Source organism: Phoenix dactylifera, chromosome 17 (genome assembly GCF_009389715.1).
Source record: "Phoenix dactylifera cultivar Barhee BC4 chromosome 17, palm_55x_up_171113_PBpolish2nd_filt_p, whole genome shotgun sequence".
In the NCBI taxonomy this organism is placed as follows: Eukaryota; Viridiplantae; Streptophyta; class Magnoliopsida; order Arecales; family Arecaceae; genus Phoenix; species Phoenix dactylifera.
Genome location: NC_052408.1, coordinates 11912380 through 11930982, shown reverse-complemented (window position 1 = coordinate 11930982; position 18603 = coordinate 11912380). Strand labels below are relative to the sequence as shown.

The following is an 18603-nucleotide window of genomic DNA, read 5'->3' as shown; positions in this document are numbered from 1 at the left end:
TGACAACCAAGGGTCTTCATATACATATATATACATATATATATATATATATATATATATATATATATATATATATATATATATATATATATATATATATATATATATATATATATATATATCATATCAACAAAGAGTGATGCATCCAAATGCATCAATAGTTCAACAGCTAACATAACAAGTTACACAGCTCTTGACCACATATATCTACTTATTTCTCGCCAAAATTACGATGCTGAAACTGAGCAGCGTATGGATATAAGCTATTATAAAATGGATAGCATCACATGACAGTGATCTATTGACCGAGATTCCTTAAGAGACGCTCAACTGCAGCATGCACATTCCCGGCAGTGGCACTCAGGGCACGGATGTTCTCCTGGGTGTCACAGAAGCCCATTTCTTGTAGCTGAGACAACTGGGTTGCATAAAGCTGCTCAGGAGGCACTGCAGCAAAAAAGATTCAGTTCTTTAAATTTCTGCATGACTGTTTCGCAGAAGAAGATGCAAGTCACATTTGAAGAAAGAAACAATCAAATATTTAACCATCAGAGGTATTAGGAAGACTAAGACCGCCAGCCCCTCCAAGTCCGCCAAACATGTTCATCAAAAAATCCAGCCCAGTGCTGTTTGGCGTGCCTGCAGCAAAGCGGCATGATGAAAATTCAATTGTCAAGGGAAAACCATTAGACCACGCTCCAGTTTGACAATGAGCCAAAGGAGGTTTGGTCTATTGACTACAGTGTGGCATCAGCAAGTTAATAGGGTTTCCACGAGCTGAAATAAATATTTAACTATGCTAACGAACCAACCGGTGTCATCTTTACAAAGATGCATCAATAGAATTTCACGGCATATGATCAAAGCTATGCAACTCGCAAACACCAGGCAAATGATGACTGAACATTTTTAATTACCTGCACCACCACCTCCCTGATTAGGCTCCCTGCAATTTGATAGCATAAACAGCAATTAGGGAAAAAACAAGAAGACAGCACAAGAATTCAAAACCAGTATGCTATCCAGCCTAGGGATCATGGCAAATCTAGTATTATCTCAAATGAATGGATTAAGAATGGGCCATATCTTACATAAAGAATTCCCTTCACGGAAAAGTTGACAAAATGAAACGAAAAAGTGAATTATTAACCATATAAAGAAAACCAACATTGCAATGATTTTGCCATCTACAAGACCGCCATGTTTACCACTCTTAATAAGGGGCAGAATCAAAAGTTCGACAAGACAGCAGATAAAAAGAGTGAAGGGAAAAATACAAATGCCATCTTTAGGTGCTGACTTACTGGCTTGACTGTTGCCGACCAAGCTGGGAAAAAAGTGATTGTTGTAATGATAGAAATTGCTGCAAGAAACAGAAAGAACAGATTATACCAGGACACAAGTTTATCAAGTCTTGCGAGATTGAATTTACCTGCAGTGTCTCAGGATAAGTAAGCTGGCGAATAGATTCTGGATTTTGCAACATTTCTCTCATTTGGGTATTCGATTCAGCCAAGCTACGGAGCTGGGGACCGAGAGCTAACATCTAATGGCAATCAACAATCACAAGGTAAGACAGGTCATGCTAACATTCTTAAACTGTAAGGAACAACTACCTGATTCATGAACTGAGGGTTGGAGAGGAGGTTCTGCATCATGTGTGTCATGGCTGGGTTTTGCATAATCTGATTTACGAGGGATGGATCTCCCGTGCTACCAGCAATCGTTTCCAACTCCGATAAACCAAGTCCATTGGTAGGAGTTGATCTTGAGTTGGTTGTTTGTGCACCTCCTGTTGAAATAACTTCAAGTATCAATATGATCAGGCAGACAAAGATCAAACAAAAGAGTGAAACAAATAAAACTCACTAGCATTGCTCCAAGGATTTGGAAGTGGGTTAGTATTTGGTGCAGCAGACCCAGTTGTTGTTTCTGAACCAGTAGTCGAAGGGTTTGGAGATGAATCCCTAGACTGAGTAGCACCTTGATTTCCAAGCAGGGCTGCAAATGGGTTGGAACCCAAGTCCGTTCCTGCACCCCCTGCCATTGTTGCGGCGTTGAGAAATGGCTCCTGAACAGTTTCATACATCCGCCTAAGCATGTTAAATCCTTCTGGAGAAGATTCAATGTTGCTCATAGCCCTGTCAGTGTTCCGCATCATCTCTCTCATGATTTCAGGATTTCTAACAGCTTCCAAGGTCTGTCGTAGAGTGCTGGGGTCATTAATTACATGTGCAATATCAGGATTCCTGTCTATGATATCACGCATTTGGGGATTGTTCATTATCATGTTTCGCATTAGCTCAGGGTTATTGATAACATTCTGAATAGCAGGCATGTTCATTATTTCCCTCATCATGGTAGGATTCTGAGTCAGCTGTCGTTGCACCTGATCAAACTCTGGGGATCCAAATCCAAACAAATTGGATCCCCAACTACCACCCAGCCCATTAACACCAAGACCAGGAAATAGTGAACCATCAAAACCAGTTCCAAAACCCCCACCCTCATTGGATCCAACACCCCTTGCAACACCTGACATGCTGTTTGGAGTTCTTGAAGCCGGATCCCCAGATGCAGTTGATGATGCAAATCCACGAACCAAGTGAATAGTGTGATCAGAGTCGACACCTGCCAAGAAGTGTCTTATGCCATCAGAAAGAGAGAAAAACTGTTTTTTAAGTACCCATCAGAAACAATACAGATCAAAGAAGTGTCTTATCCCCATAATTACTTAGCCTTCAACTTTGTCATTTAGAATGCAAAGCAGTTCTGACAGGCAATAAGGCAATGTGAATGGCCAGAAAAAGCCCTCAATGCCACTGATATATATACACACACACACACACACACACACACACACACTAAAAAACATAATAATACCAAAAATGCTTGAACTCTTCCTACTCGTGGCTATTGCGTGCCTAACAGTCAACCTCCATGACAATGGAAACGAATACTCTATGCGCTCCAACCAAGTCAAGGAGTCATAAGTGAATTACAAGATCAAGCTAAAGTTCAGCTGCATTTTCAAATCCTACCTATTGTTGATCTCATATTCATGCAAACAAGTTCTCAAGACTTCCCAAGTGGCAACAAAACCAATTGCAGAAAGGCAATGTCAAATGCAATGACAAGGAGTTCTCAAGGATTGATGTCAGACAGCAGTTGGTCATAAACATCTGCGAAATTATTCCATAAAGCCTTATTCACTCACTTGCATCAGTACCTCAAGCCATCAACATTTTGATGGAAAAAGGCTTAAAGGCTTGGAGGAGGAAGAGGAGAAGGATACATTTGCAATAACCCAATAAATTTCCCACTGCATCCACTTCGAACGGATTCCACACTATTCTAGCAAAGAACTTAAGGAACATGTTCTTAATGTTAAAATTCCTAAAAACATGAGAATACATAGCCTTAGGTGCATTATACTCAAAATTGGTAGATCCATCCATGTTTCAAATAATATTTGGAGATGCATTAGCACATTTTTCATGTTAGCACCAAAATACCATCATGCATTTAAGATAATAACAAGTTATAAACTTGTGCTTGGAGATATTAGTCTAATCATATCCTCAACAAGAAAAAAAAATGATCACTGAGCTGCATCTTAAATGTTCCAACTATTATGAATTTAGATTCAAGAATAACATCATCCATATTAAGTTGAACACTATCGGCATATTGTACAAGCAATACTTGTGTAATAAAACACCTGTAAGGACCATCAAGTCCAAACTGAATAATCTATCTATATGTACATATAAATAAGAGGATCTATATATGTTGTACATATGTTCCCTAAGAACTTGACATTTTCTAAATGCACCTCCCACAAGCCAGCCCTTACCCTACCTACTACAAAATGCATACCTACTTCATGCAACTAAGGCCTCAGGAGGGGGGAGTAGGGGTTTATAGCATGTGGTGACACTAGTATAAGTCTCCTGAAGATGACCTAGAGAAGCATTAAAAGAATACCATGAAGAAGCAGCGAAAAGCATTATTGCAAATAATTGCATCCTTTTTCATTTTTTGTGAAAGTTGTGTGAAAACTAATAGCCTTAATTATCATAATATGTGCATCAACAATTGCAAATTTACAAGCAATTGAAAATTTTTGAAATAGAATTTCATTCTTTTACTTGAATTCATGTTCCATGTATTATATCTTCCAAAGAAAATAATACTTGCTCCTGGAAATCCTGTTAAATTTCAATAACAATTTTGTATCCAATTATTGTTGAGAGGTTAGTTTTATAAGCCCCTCAATTTAATTCCTACCAATTTTTGTATTCACTAAATTGAAAAGAAAGAATGTCATAATATGTTTACCGTAAAAACAGATATTGTAACACACAAAGAGAAGTGCTACTTTGCATCAACAAACTGGGAAAAATAGAAAATTTCAAGAATTGCCGCATGTCAAATGAATGAAACCTGCTGGAAAGTTACCTTGATACTGTCACTTATGCAAGTACATATAATTGCATATCAATGAAGTCATATCCCATTTGACTTATTTAACTAATAGTTTTGCAACCTAAAAATCGTGCTATCTGCCTGTCCACTTAATGATGTTTAGTCAATCTTCTTTAATCAACAAATCTATAGTTTACTATAGAAAATTACTCATTGCTTTGTGGATTGAAAGCAGTTATTAATTTTCTTATCCCTTTTTTTCGGTGCACCCGGTGTCGAGTGAAGTAGCTTTTTCCAGCATTCCTTGTAAATGTTTACTTCGCACATCAAAGCAACCCATCAAATAAGGGACGTAAACATTATACAGTAACTTTTGCATCTCAATAATTCCTCCCAGTCATCAGTCTAACAGACTAATCATGTGGGAACATCAGATCAAATGGAACCTTAAACATCCATACCCATCATTGAATGAAACACAAAAGTCTGAACCCTACCATAAACAAAGCAACAATTCTAAAGTATCTCCCTCTTGCCTAACCGTCCATAATTAATCAGATAGTGCCGATGCTAATTCAAAATCAATGAGAAACAGAGAATCACAAATTACCGTCGTAACAATCACCACACTGCTCATCATTTCAAGATTCTACATTCTTGTTATATATTATAAGCAAATTCATGAGCAATTCAAGATAAAAAATTGGTTTCTGATGATTCTTAAACAACAACAATATCGCCTACTGGAGATCAAATCATCATATATAACAAGAAAGAGTCAGCCAGAATGGCTAACCGTAGCTCGCTAGGGTTTGGTCGTCCTTCAAGATCCGGCCTTTATAAATCAGCCGCTGCTGCTCCGCCGGCACGTCGCACTTCTCGGCAAGAAAGGCCTTGAATGAGCCCACAGTGGAATCTAGGCCGGCCTGGACGGAGAACTTGGACCCGTTGGAGCAGCGGATGTGGACGGTCGTCCCGCCCCCACCACCGGCAGCGGCGGCGGCGTAGGCGGAGCCGTCCGCGTCGAGGGAGTCGCCGTCGGCACTCATGGAAGGGGGGATCGGGAGCCCTAACCCCGGACGGAGAAGGATTGGGCCCCGATCCGCGATTAGGAATCGAGAGAAGGGACTTGGGGAGGGAAAGGGCGGGGAGGGTTCTTGCTCGCCTTTTTTTTTTCCTCCCTTGCGGTTCCTCTCTAATTGCTTGGGAGAGAGGAAAAGGAGCGATGGAAGCAAGGAGGGGGCGGAGGAGGAGAGGTCGGAATGTCCTTCGCCCACCCAAATTCTCCCGAAGAAAGGAAGTCTACTTTACATGGAGGAGGGCTGAGAGCTCCGATGGAATTAGGTTCAAGGGGGCACGTGATAGGCATGTGAGTAATGAAGGTCACGTGCCTCTCACGGAGGCAGGATGGGGTGGCGACGGTTGATGGGGATGGATCGATGTTTTCCTGGCGGTTGGCAAAATGCATTGAAGAAGGTTCACCGTTATGCGTCAATGGGGCGCGGCAAAGGTGGTGACCTTGGAAAGTGGGAGAAATAATAAGCGTTCAGACAATCTACGGTGCAATTTTTGCAATGTAGAATATGATACTATCTACCATATTATTCATTTTGAAGATAGATGGCTCTTAATTCATTTTTAAGATGTAGTAAAGCGCCTCTAGTAAGATATATGGCAGATCACATGATGAAAAAGAATCATCTATTTGTAAGATAGAAGATGTGGCGACTATCCACAAGATACTGCATTCTATGGTACAAAAGAATTCCGTATCAGATAATATGTATGCGATCTTAACCGAAGTATTATCTTAGTGGTCGCATCTTCTGATTTTCCAAACAAAAGGCCTAGGGTTTGGATGTTGAATCATATTATTGCATGAGTCAACTTTTACAGCCCAGCCTCTTGAAAACAAATTAGTATAGAACTGAGAAGAAAACTTTAGGGCATTCACTAAATTGGAAGTAAGAGTATTGAATTTTAAGCGGAAAGCATTGCGAGGAATATATCCATTTTGCTGCTTTTACATGTGAAGAAAAACAAGGGTGGCTAGACAATGAGACTTCCCAAGCTTCATTGTACTTGTTCACAATTGCTGATTAAGGCTTTTGCTTTCCTTTGAGCTCTGTCAGTTCCACTTTTTACGATCTCATCTAGGTGGTCATGAACGCCAAGCTGGATTGCAGCTGATAAGAGTGATGAATTATGCGATCCCAGTTCGAGAAGAACAGAGAGTGCACATTCCTTGTTTTTGGGGGTCCCTTCTTTGATGAATTCTACAAGGGTTTGAATGAATGATTGCTGGCCTATAGCATTGCACCCATCAGGATGTAATGTTAGAAGAAAAAGTATTGAGAGAGCTTCATCAGCCATACCCAGGTTCGTTTCACCCAGTACTTGAAGTACAGGTGCTATAATGCCAGCTTCTATGGCTCTAGCCTTGTTTTTACTGTTTAGAACCAAATTGAAGAGTGCAGTAGCAGCATCCTTTTTGCCTCTAATTGTCCCATTTTGCAACAAATCTATCAATGGTGGCATACCATTCAAATTCCCAATCATCAGCTTGATCTCATCAAGCATAGACAGGCTGAACAAGGCTGCTGCTGAATTCTCTTTAGCTGGCACAGTGCCTGTCTTCAGAATCTCGATAATAGAAGGAACGGCTCCTTCTTTAGCAATAAGCTTCTTGTTCCCTTCATCTATTGATAAATTCAACAAAGCAGTCACAGTGTTCTCTTGAATTTTAGAATCAGGATATGTTAGAAGACTGACCAGGGCAGGGATCCCTCCATTCTGAGCAATTGCAAGTCTGTGATCAGGGTTCTCTTTCGAAAGCATACGGATCTTCTTAACCGCCCTTCGCTGCTTATCAAGATGGATAGAAGAAAGATCCTCAACTAGTGATGAGATTTCTTCTTCATGATCTGCAGCCTCAGAGTCAAGATCCGTCTCTTTTTTCAGTAATTCAACTTTGTTCTTCTCACACCACTGCAGAATTAAGTTTCGGAGGGCATAGTTAGGTGCCAGTGAAAGATGGGACAAAGTTTGCCTAGTCTTTGGGCAGGTTCGATGTCCAGCATCCAACCATATCTGTATACTTCGTCTTTCAAATGTCTGGAACAAGAAGAAATGGAAGAATTTGTCAGGAAATATTGTCAATTTATACAATGAACGAGCAATAACCTTTGAACTATTCGAAGCACCTGCCCTGTTGCAACGATGACAGGATCTGTCATGATCTCTAAAGATATTGGACAGAGGAAATCATTAGGAATCACCAAAGATGGACACTTTTCCAGATACTTAGGCAAGGCAACTTCACTTAGCCCATTACTGTCTTCAATGCCGGCAATTTGTTTGAATCTATCCAATAGGTCAATGATCTGCTGAGTACTTTCAGCATTTTGACTGCATCTATCTTTAATTAGCTTTTTTATAGCCATTGTTTCTGCTCTTAAATCTGGGAGAGCCTGCAGCTGTAATCTACTAGCCAGCCTTTCTAGTACTGCTCTATCTACATCCAAATCCTCCTCTCCAGAGAGTACAACCATAAGATCCATAGCCAACTCCATGTCTTGCGTATCTGTCCTCCTCTTGGCCCTTTCAAGTTGCACATTCATGAGCTCAACCTGACAGCATGAATATCAGAAATGTAACTCATAATGTGAAGGATCACATTACATATAACGTGAATATTTCTAAGGTTGCAATGAAATATGCCAAACAAACATCAAATTCAGAGCAAACCATACTCAAAATGTAAAGGTGAAGATACAAGATCTAATCTCCATGGCAAGAAACTTCACACTGATGACTCAAGTTTATTTTAGTCTGACCACAATTAATAAAATAAAAAGTGAGAAAAATAAATGATGAGATTCCTTCATGGAAAAAAGAAAGAAAAAAAAGAAATAAAGAAGGAGATATATGATCTCTGAAGGGTAGACATAGATAATGCACAAGGGAGCCAGAGCTTTGAACATGTCTGAAGACTTCATGTGAACTATTTGTTGAACTTGAAAACTGAATCACTTAAATTTGGGTCTTCCTTTTTTATTTTGAATTTTAAATCTTCTACAGCTTTTGAACATTGAATTATTTCAGTAGGTATTAAAAACTTGGGATGAATTAAAATATAGGCAAATACTTCCTTGTGCTCATGTTTACATATTACATTCAAGGGCGACTTCCATCAAGCAAAAGCCTTTTGCTACAAAATTAAGATACAGCAATCAAATTTGGTGCAGCAAGTCTAGAACTATAATAGAATGTTTGAGTTTAAGTTATAGGTAACCTCCTGGTTCAAACTTATCCACCAAGGCAAGCAGGCAACAAAATAGATAGAAAATATTCCATTTTACCATTATCATTATCACATAATATACAAATGCAACAAATGATAATTTATACAATGAAGTGGACCAGCAGCACATCGTCTATTCAATCCTAAACTACAATTAGAGAGATGGAAATTACGGTATCACTTATTAATTAACTTTATACACTCCTAAATTAGAAACAAGCTATTTTCCCAAATATAAGAAGAAGCAATGATAGAGGCAAAAAGTAAATCAATAATACCACATCATTTCAATAAATCCAACACATGTCATCCGCAGACTTCAATAAACCATACCTTGCACCAACAAGACGCATCTTATAATTGATTTTGACAATCATAAGCAACATGTTATACTAATCTAAAAGTGGACACATAACCATATTTTCTTTTTTTCTAATTATTGGTCAGAGAAAAGTGGAGATGACCCACCCAAGATATGTAGCATAGATCCTAGTACTTTGGAATGCACCACCAAAGACTCACCCCGCAACCTTCTGAAAGGCGAGAAGGGGTATGAGCACTAATTGTATTTCTCCCATTATGCGCAGAACCATAATCAAAATATTTAAACTCATACTTTCAGCCAATCAATAACCATATCTTCCAGCCAAATCCCCAATTTACCAATAATCTCTCCCTTCAGACAATCCAAGACCCTTCAGTTCTTCTTGCATTGCATAAAATGAAACAAACCCATGCAGCTTGGAAACATATCATTTCTTACCAAAATATATCATCAATGCAAAATAATCTTTTTTAAGTAAATATACAAGACTTATTTGTAAGAATTTAGTTCATATTACCTACAAAACTTAATTAGAACCATCAAAGATTAATAAAGCTGGAAACACATTAATAAAGATTAACGAACCAGAGAAAATATCATGAAATGGAGAATTTTTTAACATCATAAACAATTTAAAGGGCCGAGAGACCCACTTGCTCTTCCACTTCGTCCGTAATGCGGAGCTCATGGTACGGCATCCCAGCCAATGCACGATTCAACTTTTCATAGACCGCACGGAATTTGCCCACGACCGCCTCACTTTCCAGTGCCTGATCCCAAAAGGATTCAACTTGTTTCATTTTCTCAGTCAAAAGATATGCAATTTTTCGCCTTCAAGTCATCCAAAACAAGCACTCACCAAATAGATCTTACTCCCATCATGACAGCACCTCAGAAGCTTCTTTGCATCAGAGAATGCCTCAGCGAGATCACATAGCCGTGCAAAAGCTGTGTCGGAGATGGGGGTCTCGAGCTCCTTGATCTCCTCGAGCAGAGGCGCCACCAGCTGGAGCCGGCGGACGAGGTTGAAGCACTCCTTCCTTTGCGTCCGCCGGAATTCACCGAACGACCGGGCCGTATCGATCACCTCCAGCATCTCCCGGGTCAGGTCCTCCTGGTCGTGCTCTCTTTCCATCAACCTCTTCCCTTCTCCTCCTCCGCCGCCTCCATCTCCACCTCTGGCGACGGCTCCCTCCTCCGGCATTGCGGTCACCTTCTCCTCCGCCTCCCCGATCGTCGATTTCAAGCTTTGGCGACAAATTTGGTTGACTCTCAAGAGGGGGCCGGAGACGGAGACGGGATCGGTCGTCATGGTGAGGTAATGGAGCACGAAAGAGAGAGATTGAGACGATAGCAAATGTGGAAGAGGAGGCGGAGGGAAGGGTGGCGGAGGACTCCGCGGAGGCGATAGATGGAGAATATTTTTCGCGCGGGTTTGGTGGGTTTTAAAGGGAAGTCCTATGCCACCAGTAGCACGGTTAGAACGAGGATTTGTTTTCACCGGCGCAGTATAGGTTCCGATCGAGCGGACATCATTAAATATTGAAAATCAAAATCAGATGCCTTTCGTATGCACATGCATAACGCCATCTAATTCAGCTGAGATAACGCTGAAAGAATGTACTCACACGTAGAATAGCCCACAGATCGAGAAGGATATGAGCAAAATTTATACATTGAACATTTCCTGGTAGAAGAGAAGCTAGTAGGTGTGAGGACCCGTGCGGGCGTGTGTTTAGTCCCACATCGGTTATTCGCTGGGTAGATCTTGGGTACTTATACAGGATCAAGGAACCCAAACAATACCTTCCGGCTAGCCATTTTGGGCGAGGTCCTGGGTTGTTACAAATGGTATCAGAGCGGACCAGGCCCATAACTTATGTGGACTAGGAAACATTGCAGCATGAATCCATTAGGGTTGACCACGGACAGATCGTGGTGTTTGTGATTAGATTTGAATGGATTTGAACCCTTAGCCTGACGAGGACGTCAGGGCTTGAACGGGGGAGTATGTGAGGACCCGTGCGGGCGTGTGTTTAGTCCCACATCGGTTATTCGCTGGGTAGATCTTGGGTACTTATACAGGATCAAGGAACCCAAACAATACCTTCCGGCTAGCCATTTTGGCCGAGGTCCTGGGTTGTTACAGTAGGAGCTGCTATGCGGGTTTCTCTCCCCATCCTATTTTTCACCAAAAAAAAATCCTATATATATATATATATATATATATATATATTAAATCCATTTTTATTGAGAAGAAAATGTGCTAAACACTATCTCTCTCTCTTTTTGTTAATTTCAAACTTAATTAAGAAAATGCTTCATTCATTACCAAAAGAATAAATGCTTATTGCATCTGATCTGGAATAACCAGAAGCCACACCCCACTGAATGTATATGTGGTCCATCATGTACCGTCCAAGATCATCAGTTCAACATTTGGTGCGATCTGATGGTCTATGTAATATAATCATAACCTTGATCATCAAGTCTTATTGTTATAGAGTTTTATTTAGATCTTTTTACTATAGTTTAACAAGATTTTATGATGGGCGCTCAATCTAATACCAGTCGTTCACATTTCTCATCTGGACTCGAGATTAGTCATGGCAGCATCGGAGAGTATGCATTATATGAGTTGATGTATAATAATCCATGATATGTTTTTTTATTGACGTGACCGATCAGCTGCAAATAGAATCTTAATAGCTAAGATATTGTAGCAAGACTTGCATGCCATATGGATGAATCCTTTTTTTAAGATCTGCCTGGCATGCAAGCTCTTATATTGGATCTGTTGTGGTTCAAATTTAGCCCGAGGGTGGCCACACCGGAGGAGTCGAGGGAGCTGCCAGCTAGAACGGAGAAAAGAGAGCCACCTTCTGTGCAACAGCGTGCCTGCACAAAGCCTCACCGGTGGTTCCGGTGAGGGCCCTCCGACGTTCCAGTTAGAGTGGATCTTCGTTAGTCCAAAAGTTCCCCCCTTAGCGTTACCTGATGGGGCTATTTATAGTCTCTGTAGAGGTGTCCAGATGGCGAAGGTATGACTCGTCCTCATTATGGGAGGAGATGGGTTTTAGACAGATAGCGTACAGCTAGAGCTTGTTTGAAGCACAGATATAGGCCGTTCCTATGAGCAGTAAGGCGTTGATAAGTGTAACGGGATATGATTGGAGCAGCATAGCGTTGTCCAATCATAGTACTTAGATTAGTGGATGAACGGTATCATAGTAACATACTAACATTGATACACCAAGCTTGACATGCGAAGGGGGAAAATGTGCTAGTTCATGTTGGGCACAAATTATTGCAGAATGATGGAAGTTGCAAGAGAGGTCAAATACATGTCTCCAGTAAATCGCGTCGTTCCTCCAGTACAATTCATGAGAGTAGTAGGATTTCAAGGGGGGTCTTCGATCTCACTTAGCAACCCTGATCCACCATTACACTATATAATTTTGTAATTAAAATTTTATAAATTAAATCATTCTAAATTTTAAAAAATGGCCAATTTCAATGTACCTTGGGAGTCCTGCAAGCTATCAAATAATACCAATAGCATGTTTTTCCCATACGTTATTTCACTTATATGTGAATGAATGGGCCATAATGATAGCATGGAAAATGAGAAGCAATTTGGGTAGTCACCTTGCAAATTGTATTAACCATGGAATCCACTCTTGTGATGCGCATGAGTGCAATAAACATGGGACATACATCACGCACTTGGACCCTCTCAACATAATCCATCCGAGTTTGCGCTTGCTGACCGATGCCAAGATAAACCAAATTCCTACAAAAATGGTTGATCATCTCTCCATACGCATGCTGGTGTTTGTGAAATATGACACTAGACAGAATTTCCATTATCAAAGTAGGTATTAGCAAGAAGTGGTTCCAAAGATGTTATGAATCTCATCAGAATTTCTATAGAAATTAACATCTAACATTCAGTGTATTTCAAATTAATCATATGTGTCAAGTTGATGGCTCATTTTAGCAGCGAATCATCATCTCTCATGTCTAGCAGATGCGGTACCATCAAACATATTCTATGAATCCCCATGTAATAGAGGACTCTACTTGTGATTTCCTTTAGGAGTAATGATTCTATCACGCCCAAATTGGATAGCATGAGCCAAGCATATAGTAGATGGCCACACATTTATAGAGTTTAGTCTTACAGGACATACCTTTTTCATATTCATATATCATCCAAATACTGGAGTAGTGGTAGCAAAAGCAATAGTTGATCTAATAATTTTCAAACGAAAGTCTACAATCTCAAGAAATCAATAAAAAAATTTCATACAAATGTCTGATCATATTTATTCTTTCAAAAGAACTAATAGGTATCGTCTAGATCCTAGATTCCTCTCTGCTCAGTCCCAACCCCAGCTACTCCTCCATATCTAGAAAGGTGGTGGCCGATGGTAGATGGCTAGCGCTTCGATAGACGGTCTCATCGAATGGATTGATTCTGTTACAATGATCAGTTTAAAACAAGAAGTTTACTTTAAAATGAAATATAACAAATTGATAGAATCAAAATTCTTATACCTATTAAATGACAAGGAGAGAGAAAACTAAGCCCCACTCTAAAATTCAGAAAAATTAGAAAGAGAATTATAAAAAAATCGACTCTTCTTAATTATTTTTGAAAATTATTAAAAAAGGAAAAAATATTCTCCTCTATGGTCGTGTAAAAAAAAAGAAATAATATTTAATCGCTAATATTTTCCTTATACGACTCGTTATAATCCAAACTAAAATTTTGTTCAAAATGAAAAAAAAAAATTCATATTTTCCTCCTCGAACCCTTGATAATTCAAAATAAATTTTGTATATGAAAAGGAAAAAAATCTGAAATATATTTTTTTCTTAAAAAGGAAAAAATTTGTTCAAATGGGAAAAAATGTTTCATAATCCAAAATAAATTTTGTTCCTTCTATGACTCTTCATAATAATTTTATCTAAATATTATTTAAATCCGAATTTGAGAATCCTCTATGTTTCGTTTGTCAAAGGACTCTTCATAATAATTTTATCTAAACATTATTTCAGTTCAAATTCAAGTATCCGCCACATTCCATTCCTCATACAAAAGAAATTAGAACTAAATTTGAAATAAATTTCATTGAAAAAGGAATGCACAAAAAAAAAAGCTACCACGTGTGCAAAAAATACTAAGTCATGCAAAAAAAAAAAAAATCATTTAATAAGGTATTTTCAAAAAGAAAAAAACACCACGAACACAAATAATGCTGACTAGATTGCTAGCATCGTACACGGGCAACTCAAAAAAGAAAACTCAACATATATCAATTTTAACATTCATCTATAATTTCATCACTCTTCCGACTTCATAATCTTTATACCGACATCTTATTATTACTCGTGCTATTGTTGCTATTATTATTCTTATTGTTGTTATAGTTATTATCAGGCCCGTGCTATTTCTGGCTAAGAAAGCGTCATTTGGTTTTCTATTTAGCATTCATTCTTCATTCCATGCAAACCAGATGACATATTAAAAAATAAAAAGGGAAGGAGCGGTGCAATAGGACCATGTGAGGGAACAGGGTGGTGGCGACTAATCCAAGGAAGAAGTAGCGAAAAAATAAAGCTGACCGAACCCTAACCATAGGCTCGTAGCACCACCCACCACCAAAGATTTTGAAAGCACGTGCCAAGATATAGCCGTTAAAGCCCCTCTTGCCCCATTCACTAGCCGTTGGTTTTAAATAAAGTATCCCTTCACCCCATCCAACGGCTACTATTCACTAGCCGTTGGTTTTAAATGAATCATCCGCGGACAGTATCCGTTGTTTTCGTTCTCCCCCCCCCCTTTCATACATCGAATTCCTCCGTTCTTTTTCGTCTTTTAATCCCCCTTTCTCTCGCCTCCCAATCGCCTAATCGAGCTTACACACACACACAGAGAGAGAGAGAGAGAGAGAGAGAGAGTTCCATTCTTGGGGTTCTTGCTTCTTTGGCTCCCTTTCTCCTTAGCGTCTTCCAAGAGGAATTCTAAGGAAGGCCGGGGTCGAATTTGCCGGAGCCAAGGAGTTCATCAGAGGTTATGATCGATCTCTTGGAATAGATTTTTGGATATTGTCTTTTGGTTGCTTTTTGTGGGATCCTTGGTTTCCTTTTCAAAATTTTCTGATTTGGGTTTAAAGATTCCGGGCTTGGACAGGTTTCTTGAATTAGTTTATATTCACTTACTGCAGATTTTAGCAATGGACAGAGTTGGTGAGAATCATAGAGGCATGATAAAATCATCCAGTGCCCGAGGTATGATCGCAGTTTTTCTGGATTTCATGGTTTCTTTTATGGGATTAGCTCAAGATTTGGACTTTACCTCCGGGACCCTAGCTGAGGAATCCCAAATTCGTTCTTTTTTATTTGATTTGATTATAATTTGGAAAAAAATGCAAAGGTGTTCCAGTGGAGGGCGTGAAATTTGGCGCAGACGTGGGGAATAATAACAATAGAAGAGCACTCAGGGATATTAGAAACTTTGTGGGCGTTCCCCCCTATCCAAGTGCAGTGAGCAAGAGGGGGTTGCAGGAGTAATTAACCGAATCCTAATCTTTTTGTGATCTATTTGAATGCTTCTAAGTCTAATTACTAAGTTTTTTTGCTTTATACTTTTAGTACGAGCATTGTGGATGATAAGAACCCACAAAATTTTGTCAACCGGCGACCAATGACAAGGTTGGAAGCCCTCGTATGTTTCTTTATGCCAATTTTTTGGTTTCTTTTATTTTTAATAATATTTGATGGACTGCCATGTAGGAGATTTGCAGCTTCCTTGGCAAACCAATCACACCAGGTACTTTCAATTGATAAAGTGAGAATGTAGTAGTAGGTTAATTTGTTACTTGATCATGGATGATTGATCCCTTAGTTGGATGATTTATGTTGATATAGGTTTCTAGTGCAAGGCTTCAGCCAATTGGGAGCGAGAGACAGAAGAAACCCTTGTCATCGTCTCCCAGTTCTAGTGCCTTGGATGCTTCTACTGCCATAGATGTGGATGATTTCAAGTCAGCCAATGACCTACCTCTGCCTATGATTGAGGAGATGGAAGAAGTGGTTTGTGTTCACCTGTCATATTTTGAGATAGATCTTCGAATTTTTCTGAAGTCTCTTACCTTTGATTATAGATAACCCTGACTGCGGATAAAACTACTTCTAGGAAAATTGTGAGCTCAAGGAGGTAGAAATGGAGGATCTAGAGGAGGAGCCTATTCCAGATATTGACAGTTGTGATGCCAAAAATCCTTTGGCAGTTGTTGAGTACGTGGAGGACATCTACAACTTCTATAGACAGTCCGAGGTGAACTTTGACCCCTCCTGGATTCCAGTTATGATATTAGATGGACCGAATTACCAGTACTTCAAAATTCCTTGTCTATTTTATGTTTAACACATGTTTTGGTATGAAAAAAGAGTTGATCTGGTTAAATCCAATCATCTTAAGCTCCCTAATGTTTATACAACCAACTTGAATCTATTTCTTGTCTATTTTATGTTTAACACATGTTTTGGTATGAGCAAAGAGTTGATCTGGTTAAATCCAATCATCTTAAGCTCCCTAATGTTTATACAACCAACTTGAATCAATTTTTTTCTTCCTATGACAACCCATTGTCATGGGTGTAACCCATGTATGTTGTTTGATGATAGAATGCCAAGCTTGCAAAAGCTATGTAAAATTTAAGACTTATGAAGTTGGAGCTAAAGTGATTGTTAACTCGATTTCCTAGTTCAGCAAAGAACAACAGATTAATATTTGTTAGACTAATTCTGGAGCTTTTTGAAAGCATCCCCTTATGACATAACAGAAATGTTAGCTCATGTGTTGTGCAGGATTTAGGTTGTGTCTGCCCTAAGTATATGTCAAACCAGTTTGACATCAATGAGAAGATGCGTGCCATTTTGATTGACTGGCTCATAGAGGTTAGACACTTTTTCCTTAACATCAAATTCTTTTTTTCACCTATGAGTCGGTTCATTCTCCATCTTTTTAGATTCCTAATTTGCTCCAATTTCTTTTTTCTCTCACAGGTGCACTACAAATTTGAACTTATGGATGAGACACTATTTCTAACTGTTAACATCATTGACAGATTTTTAGCACGTCAATCAGTTGTAAGGAAGAAACTCCAGTTGGTAGGAGTGACAGCCATGCTTCTTGCATGCAAATATGAAGAAGTCTGTGTTCCTGTTGTGGAGGACCTAATCCTAATTTCAGACCGTGCTTACACCAGGCAAGAGGTTCTAGAAATGGTAATGACTTTGAAATTAAATATTAAGTATGCATGCATTGGCTTGATGAAACTATATATCCTATGTTTCACATCCATCGTGAAATTACTCTATATACCACCCATTGTCTAAATTGTAGAATAAAAATTCTTAGTCTACTGTAATATTTATGGGATTACTTAATATTTGGAGTTTGCTTTCTGTTTGTTTATTACATCTATTGTAAGTGCTAATGGATTCTGATTTCATCTCATTTTAATTCTTTCCATGTTGGTAAATGCAACAGGAGAGGTTGATAGTCAACACCTTGCAATTCAGCATGTCTGTGCCAACTCCTTATGTTTTCATGAGGAGGTTCCTCAAAGCAGCTGAGTCTGACAGGAAGGTATACTTTGTTGGATAAACAACTAGCATGAAAAGAAAATTTTCTGAATTTAGTGACAGTTCTTGACTGAGAGATTTTTTGCATTGAAACAGCAAGAATTTCTATCTTTTTTCATTATTGAGCTCTGCCTTGTCGAGTGCCAAATGCTCAAGTTTCGCCCTTCATTGTTAGCCGCCGCCGCTGTCTACACTGCTCAGTGTACTCTTAAAGGGTTCAAGCACTGGAGTAGAGCTAGCGAGCTGCATACAAATTACTCAGAAGACCAGCTTTTGTGAGCTCTCTTTTTCCTGTGTGTTTGCCAGTGAATAAGTTGAACTTCAGTATTTTCTGTTTAATGTGCTACAGCACTCTGCTGACATTTGTATGCTTTGGCTCCCATTCCAGAGAGTGCTCTAGGATGATGGTGGAATTCCATCAGAAGGCAGGACATGGGAAGCTTACCGGAGTATACCGGAAATATAGCACGTTTAAGTTTGGGTGTGCAGCAAAATCTGAACCAGCCCTTTTTCTGATGGATTCAAGAGCCTAGAACTGGTCATTAAGAACTCAATGCAGATTTTTTAGCAGATATCATTAAGGAGGTTAATGATGATTAACAATACAGTCCAACTTCATGAAGTGATGTGCAATGGATGACTGCTCTGAGTATGTGCAACATAAGTTGCTAAATTTTGCAACAGATGTTGCAACAGATAGCTGGAGTGAGTATTATGTGTGTTTGATACTTTACCATGACATTTTTATGCTGATGTGTGTGTTCCATAATTTAGAGAATTTACTGATTCAAATTATCAGATTTAAGTGTTAAAAGTTGATGTTGAGATAATTCATTGCATATTTCACCATTTCCAAGTGGCAAATAAAAATATTTCTTTTCTGGTTCAA

General features: G+C 39.1%; 3 protein-coding genes across 6 annotated transcripts; 1 reads left to right on the top strand and 2 right to left on the bottom strand.

The window, feature by feature from the left end:
- Positions 1–97: 97 nt before the first annotated feature.
- On the bottom strand, positions 98–5724 carry LOC103701100 (ubiquitin domain-containing protein DSK2a-like). The gene is made up of 8 exons (XM_008783069.4): positions 5225–5724; positions 1870–2631; positions 1617–1792; positions 1433–1546; positions 1305–1363; positions 918–946; positions 547–639; positions 98–447 (listed from the first exon to the last, which is right to left on the bottom strand). The coding sequence occupies exons 1-8, from the start codon at positions 5475–5477 to the stop codon at positions 299–301; spliced, it is 1635 nt and encodes a 544-aa protein (XP_008781291.2). The 5' UTR covers positions 5478–5724; the 3' UTR covers positions 98–298.
- Positions 5725–6281: 557 nt separating this feature from the next.
- On the bottom strand, positions 6282–10566 carry LOC103701164 (U-box domain-containing protein 15-like). 2 transcript variants are annotated; one of them, XM_039115048.1, is made up of 4 exons: positions 9916–10566; positions 9710–9826; positions 7632–8057; positions 6282–7542 (listed from the first exon to the last, which is right to left on the bottom strand). In XM_039115048.1, exons 1-4 carry the CDS (start codon positions 10366–10368, stop codon positions 6502–6504), a joined length of 2037 nt encoding a protein of 678 aa, XP_038970976.1. In that variant the 5' UTR covers positions 10369–10566; the 3' UTR covers positions 6282–6501. The 2 variants fall into 2 exon arrangements, with proteins under 2 accessions (XP_038970976.1, XP_038970978.1); XM_039115050.1 differs by lacking the exon at positions 9710–9826.
- A 4316-nt stretch (positions 10567–14882) lies between these two features.
- On the top strand, positions 14883–18603 carry LOC103701098 (cyclin-B2-2-like). 3 transcript variants are annotated; one of them, XM_039115046.1, is made up of 12 exons: positions 14883–15135; positions 15290–15353; positions 15508–15631; positions 15717–15776; positions 15858–15894; positions 15993–16157; positions 16261–16401; positions 16935–17024; positions 17133–17354; positions 17620–17718; positions 17811–17989; positions 18103–18603. In XM_039115046.1, the coding sequence occupies exons 2-12, from the start codon at positions 15299–15301 to the stop codon at positions 18245–18247; spliced, it is 1317 nt and encodes a 438-aa protein (XP_038970974.1). In that variant the 5' UTR covers positions 14883–15135; positions 15290–15298; the 3' UTR covers positions 18248–18603. The 3 variants fall into 3 exon arrangements, with proteins under 3 accessions (XP_038970974.1, XP_008781288.2, XP_038970975.1); XM_008783066.4 differs by having other exon boundaries at positions 15499–15631; XM_039115047.1 differs by lacking the exon at positions 15508–15631 and having other exon boundaries at positions 14884–15135.

Coding starts and splice junctions, on each gene's coding strand:
- LOC103701098 (XM_008783066.4), top strand. CDS start 15,299: ATGGACAGAGTTGGTGAGAATCATAGAGGCATGATAAAATCATCCAGT. Junction 15,895..15,992: donor TGGCAAACCAATCACACCAG/GTACTTTCAATT, acceptor ATGTTGATATAG/GTTTCTAGTGCAAGGCTTCA. Junction 17,025..17,132: donor TGATTGACTGGCTCATAGAG/GTTAGACACTTT, acceptor TTTCTCTCACAG/GTGCACTACAAATTTGAACT.
- LOC103701164 (XM_039115048.1), bottom strand. CDS start 10,368: ATGACGACCGATCCCGTCTCCGTCTCCGGCCCCCTCTTGAGAGTCAAC. Junction 9,827..9,915: donor ATGGGAGTAAGATCTATTTG/GTGAGTGCTTGT, acceptor TTTTGGGATCAG/GCACTGGAAAGTGAGGCGGT. Junction 8,058..9,709: donor CGGACGAAGTGGAAGAGCAA/GTGGGTCTCTCG, acceptor TCATGCTGTCAG/GTTGAGCTCATGAATGTGCA.
- LOC103701100 (XM_008783069.4), bottom strand. CDS start 5,477: ATGAGTGCCGACGGCGACTCCCTCGACGCGGACGGCTCCGCCTACGCC. Junction 2,632..5,224: donor CCAAACCCTAGCGAGCTACG/GTTAGCCATTCT, acceptor ACTTCTTGGCAG/GTGTCGACTCTGATCACACT. Junction 1,547..1,616: donor ACCCTCAGTTCATGAATCAG/GTAGTTGTTCCT, acceptor GATTGCCATTAG/ATGTTAGCTCTCGGTCCCCA.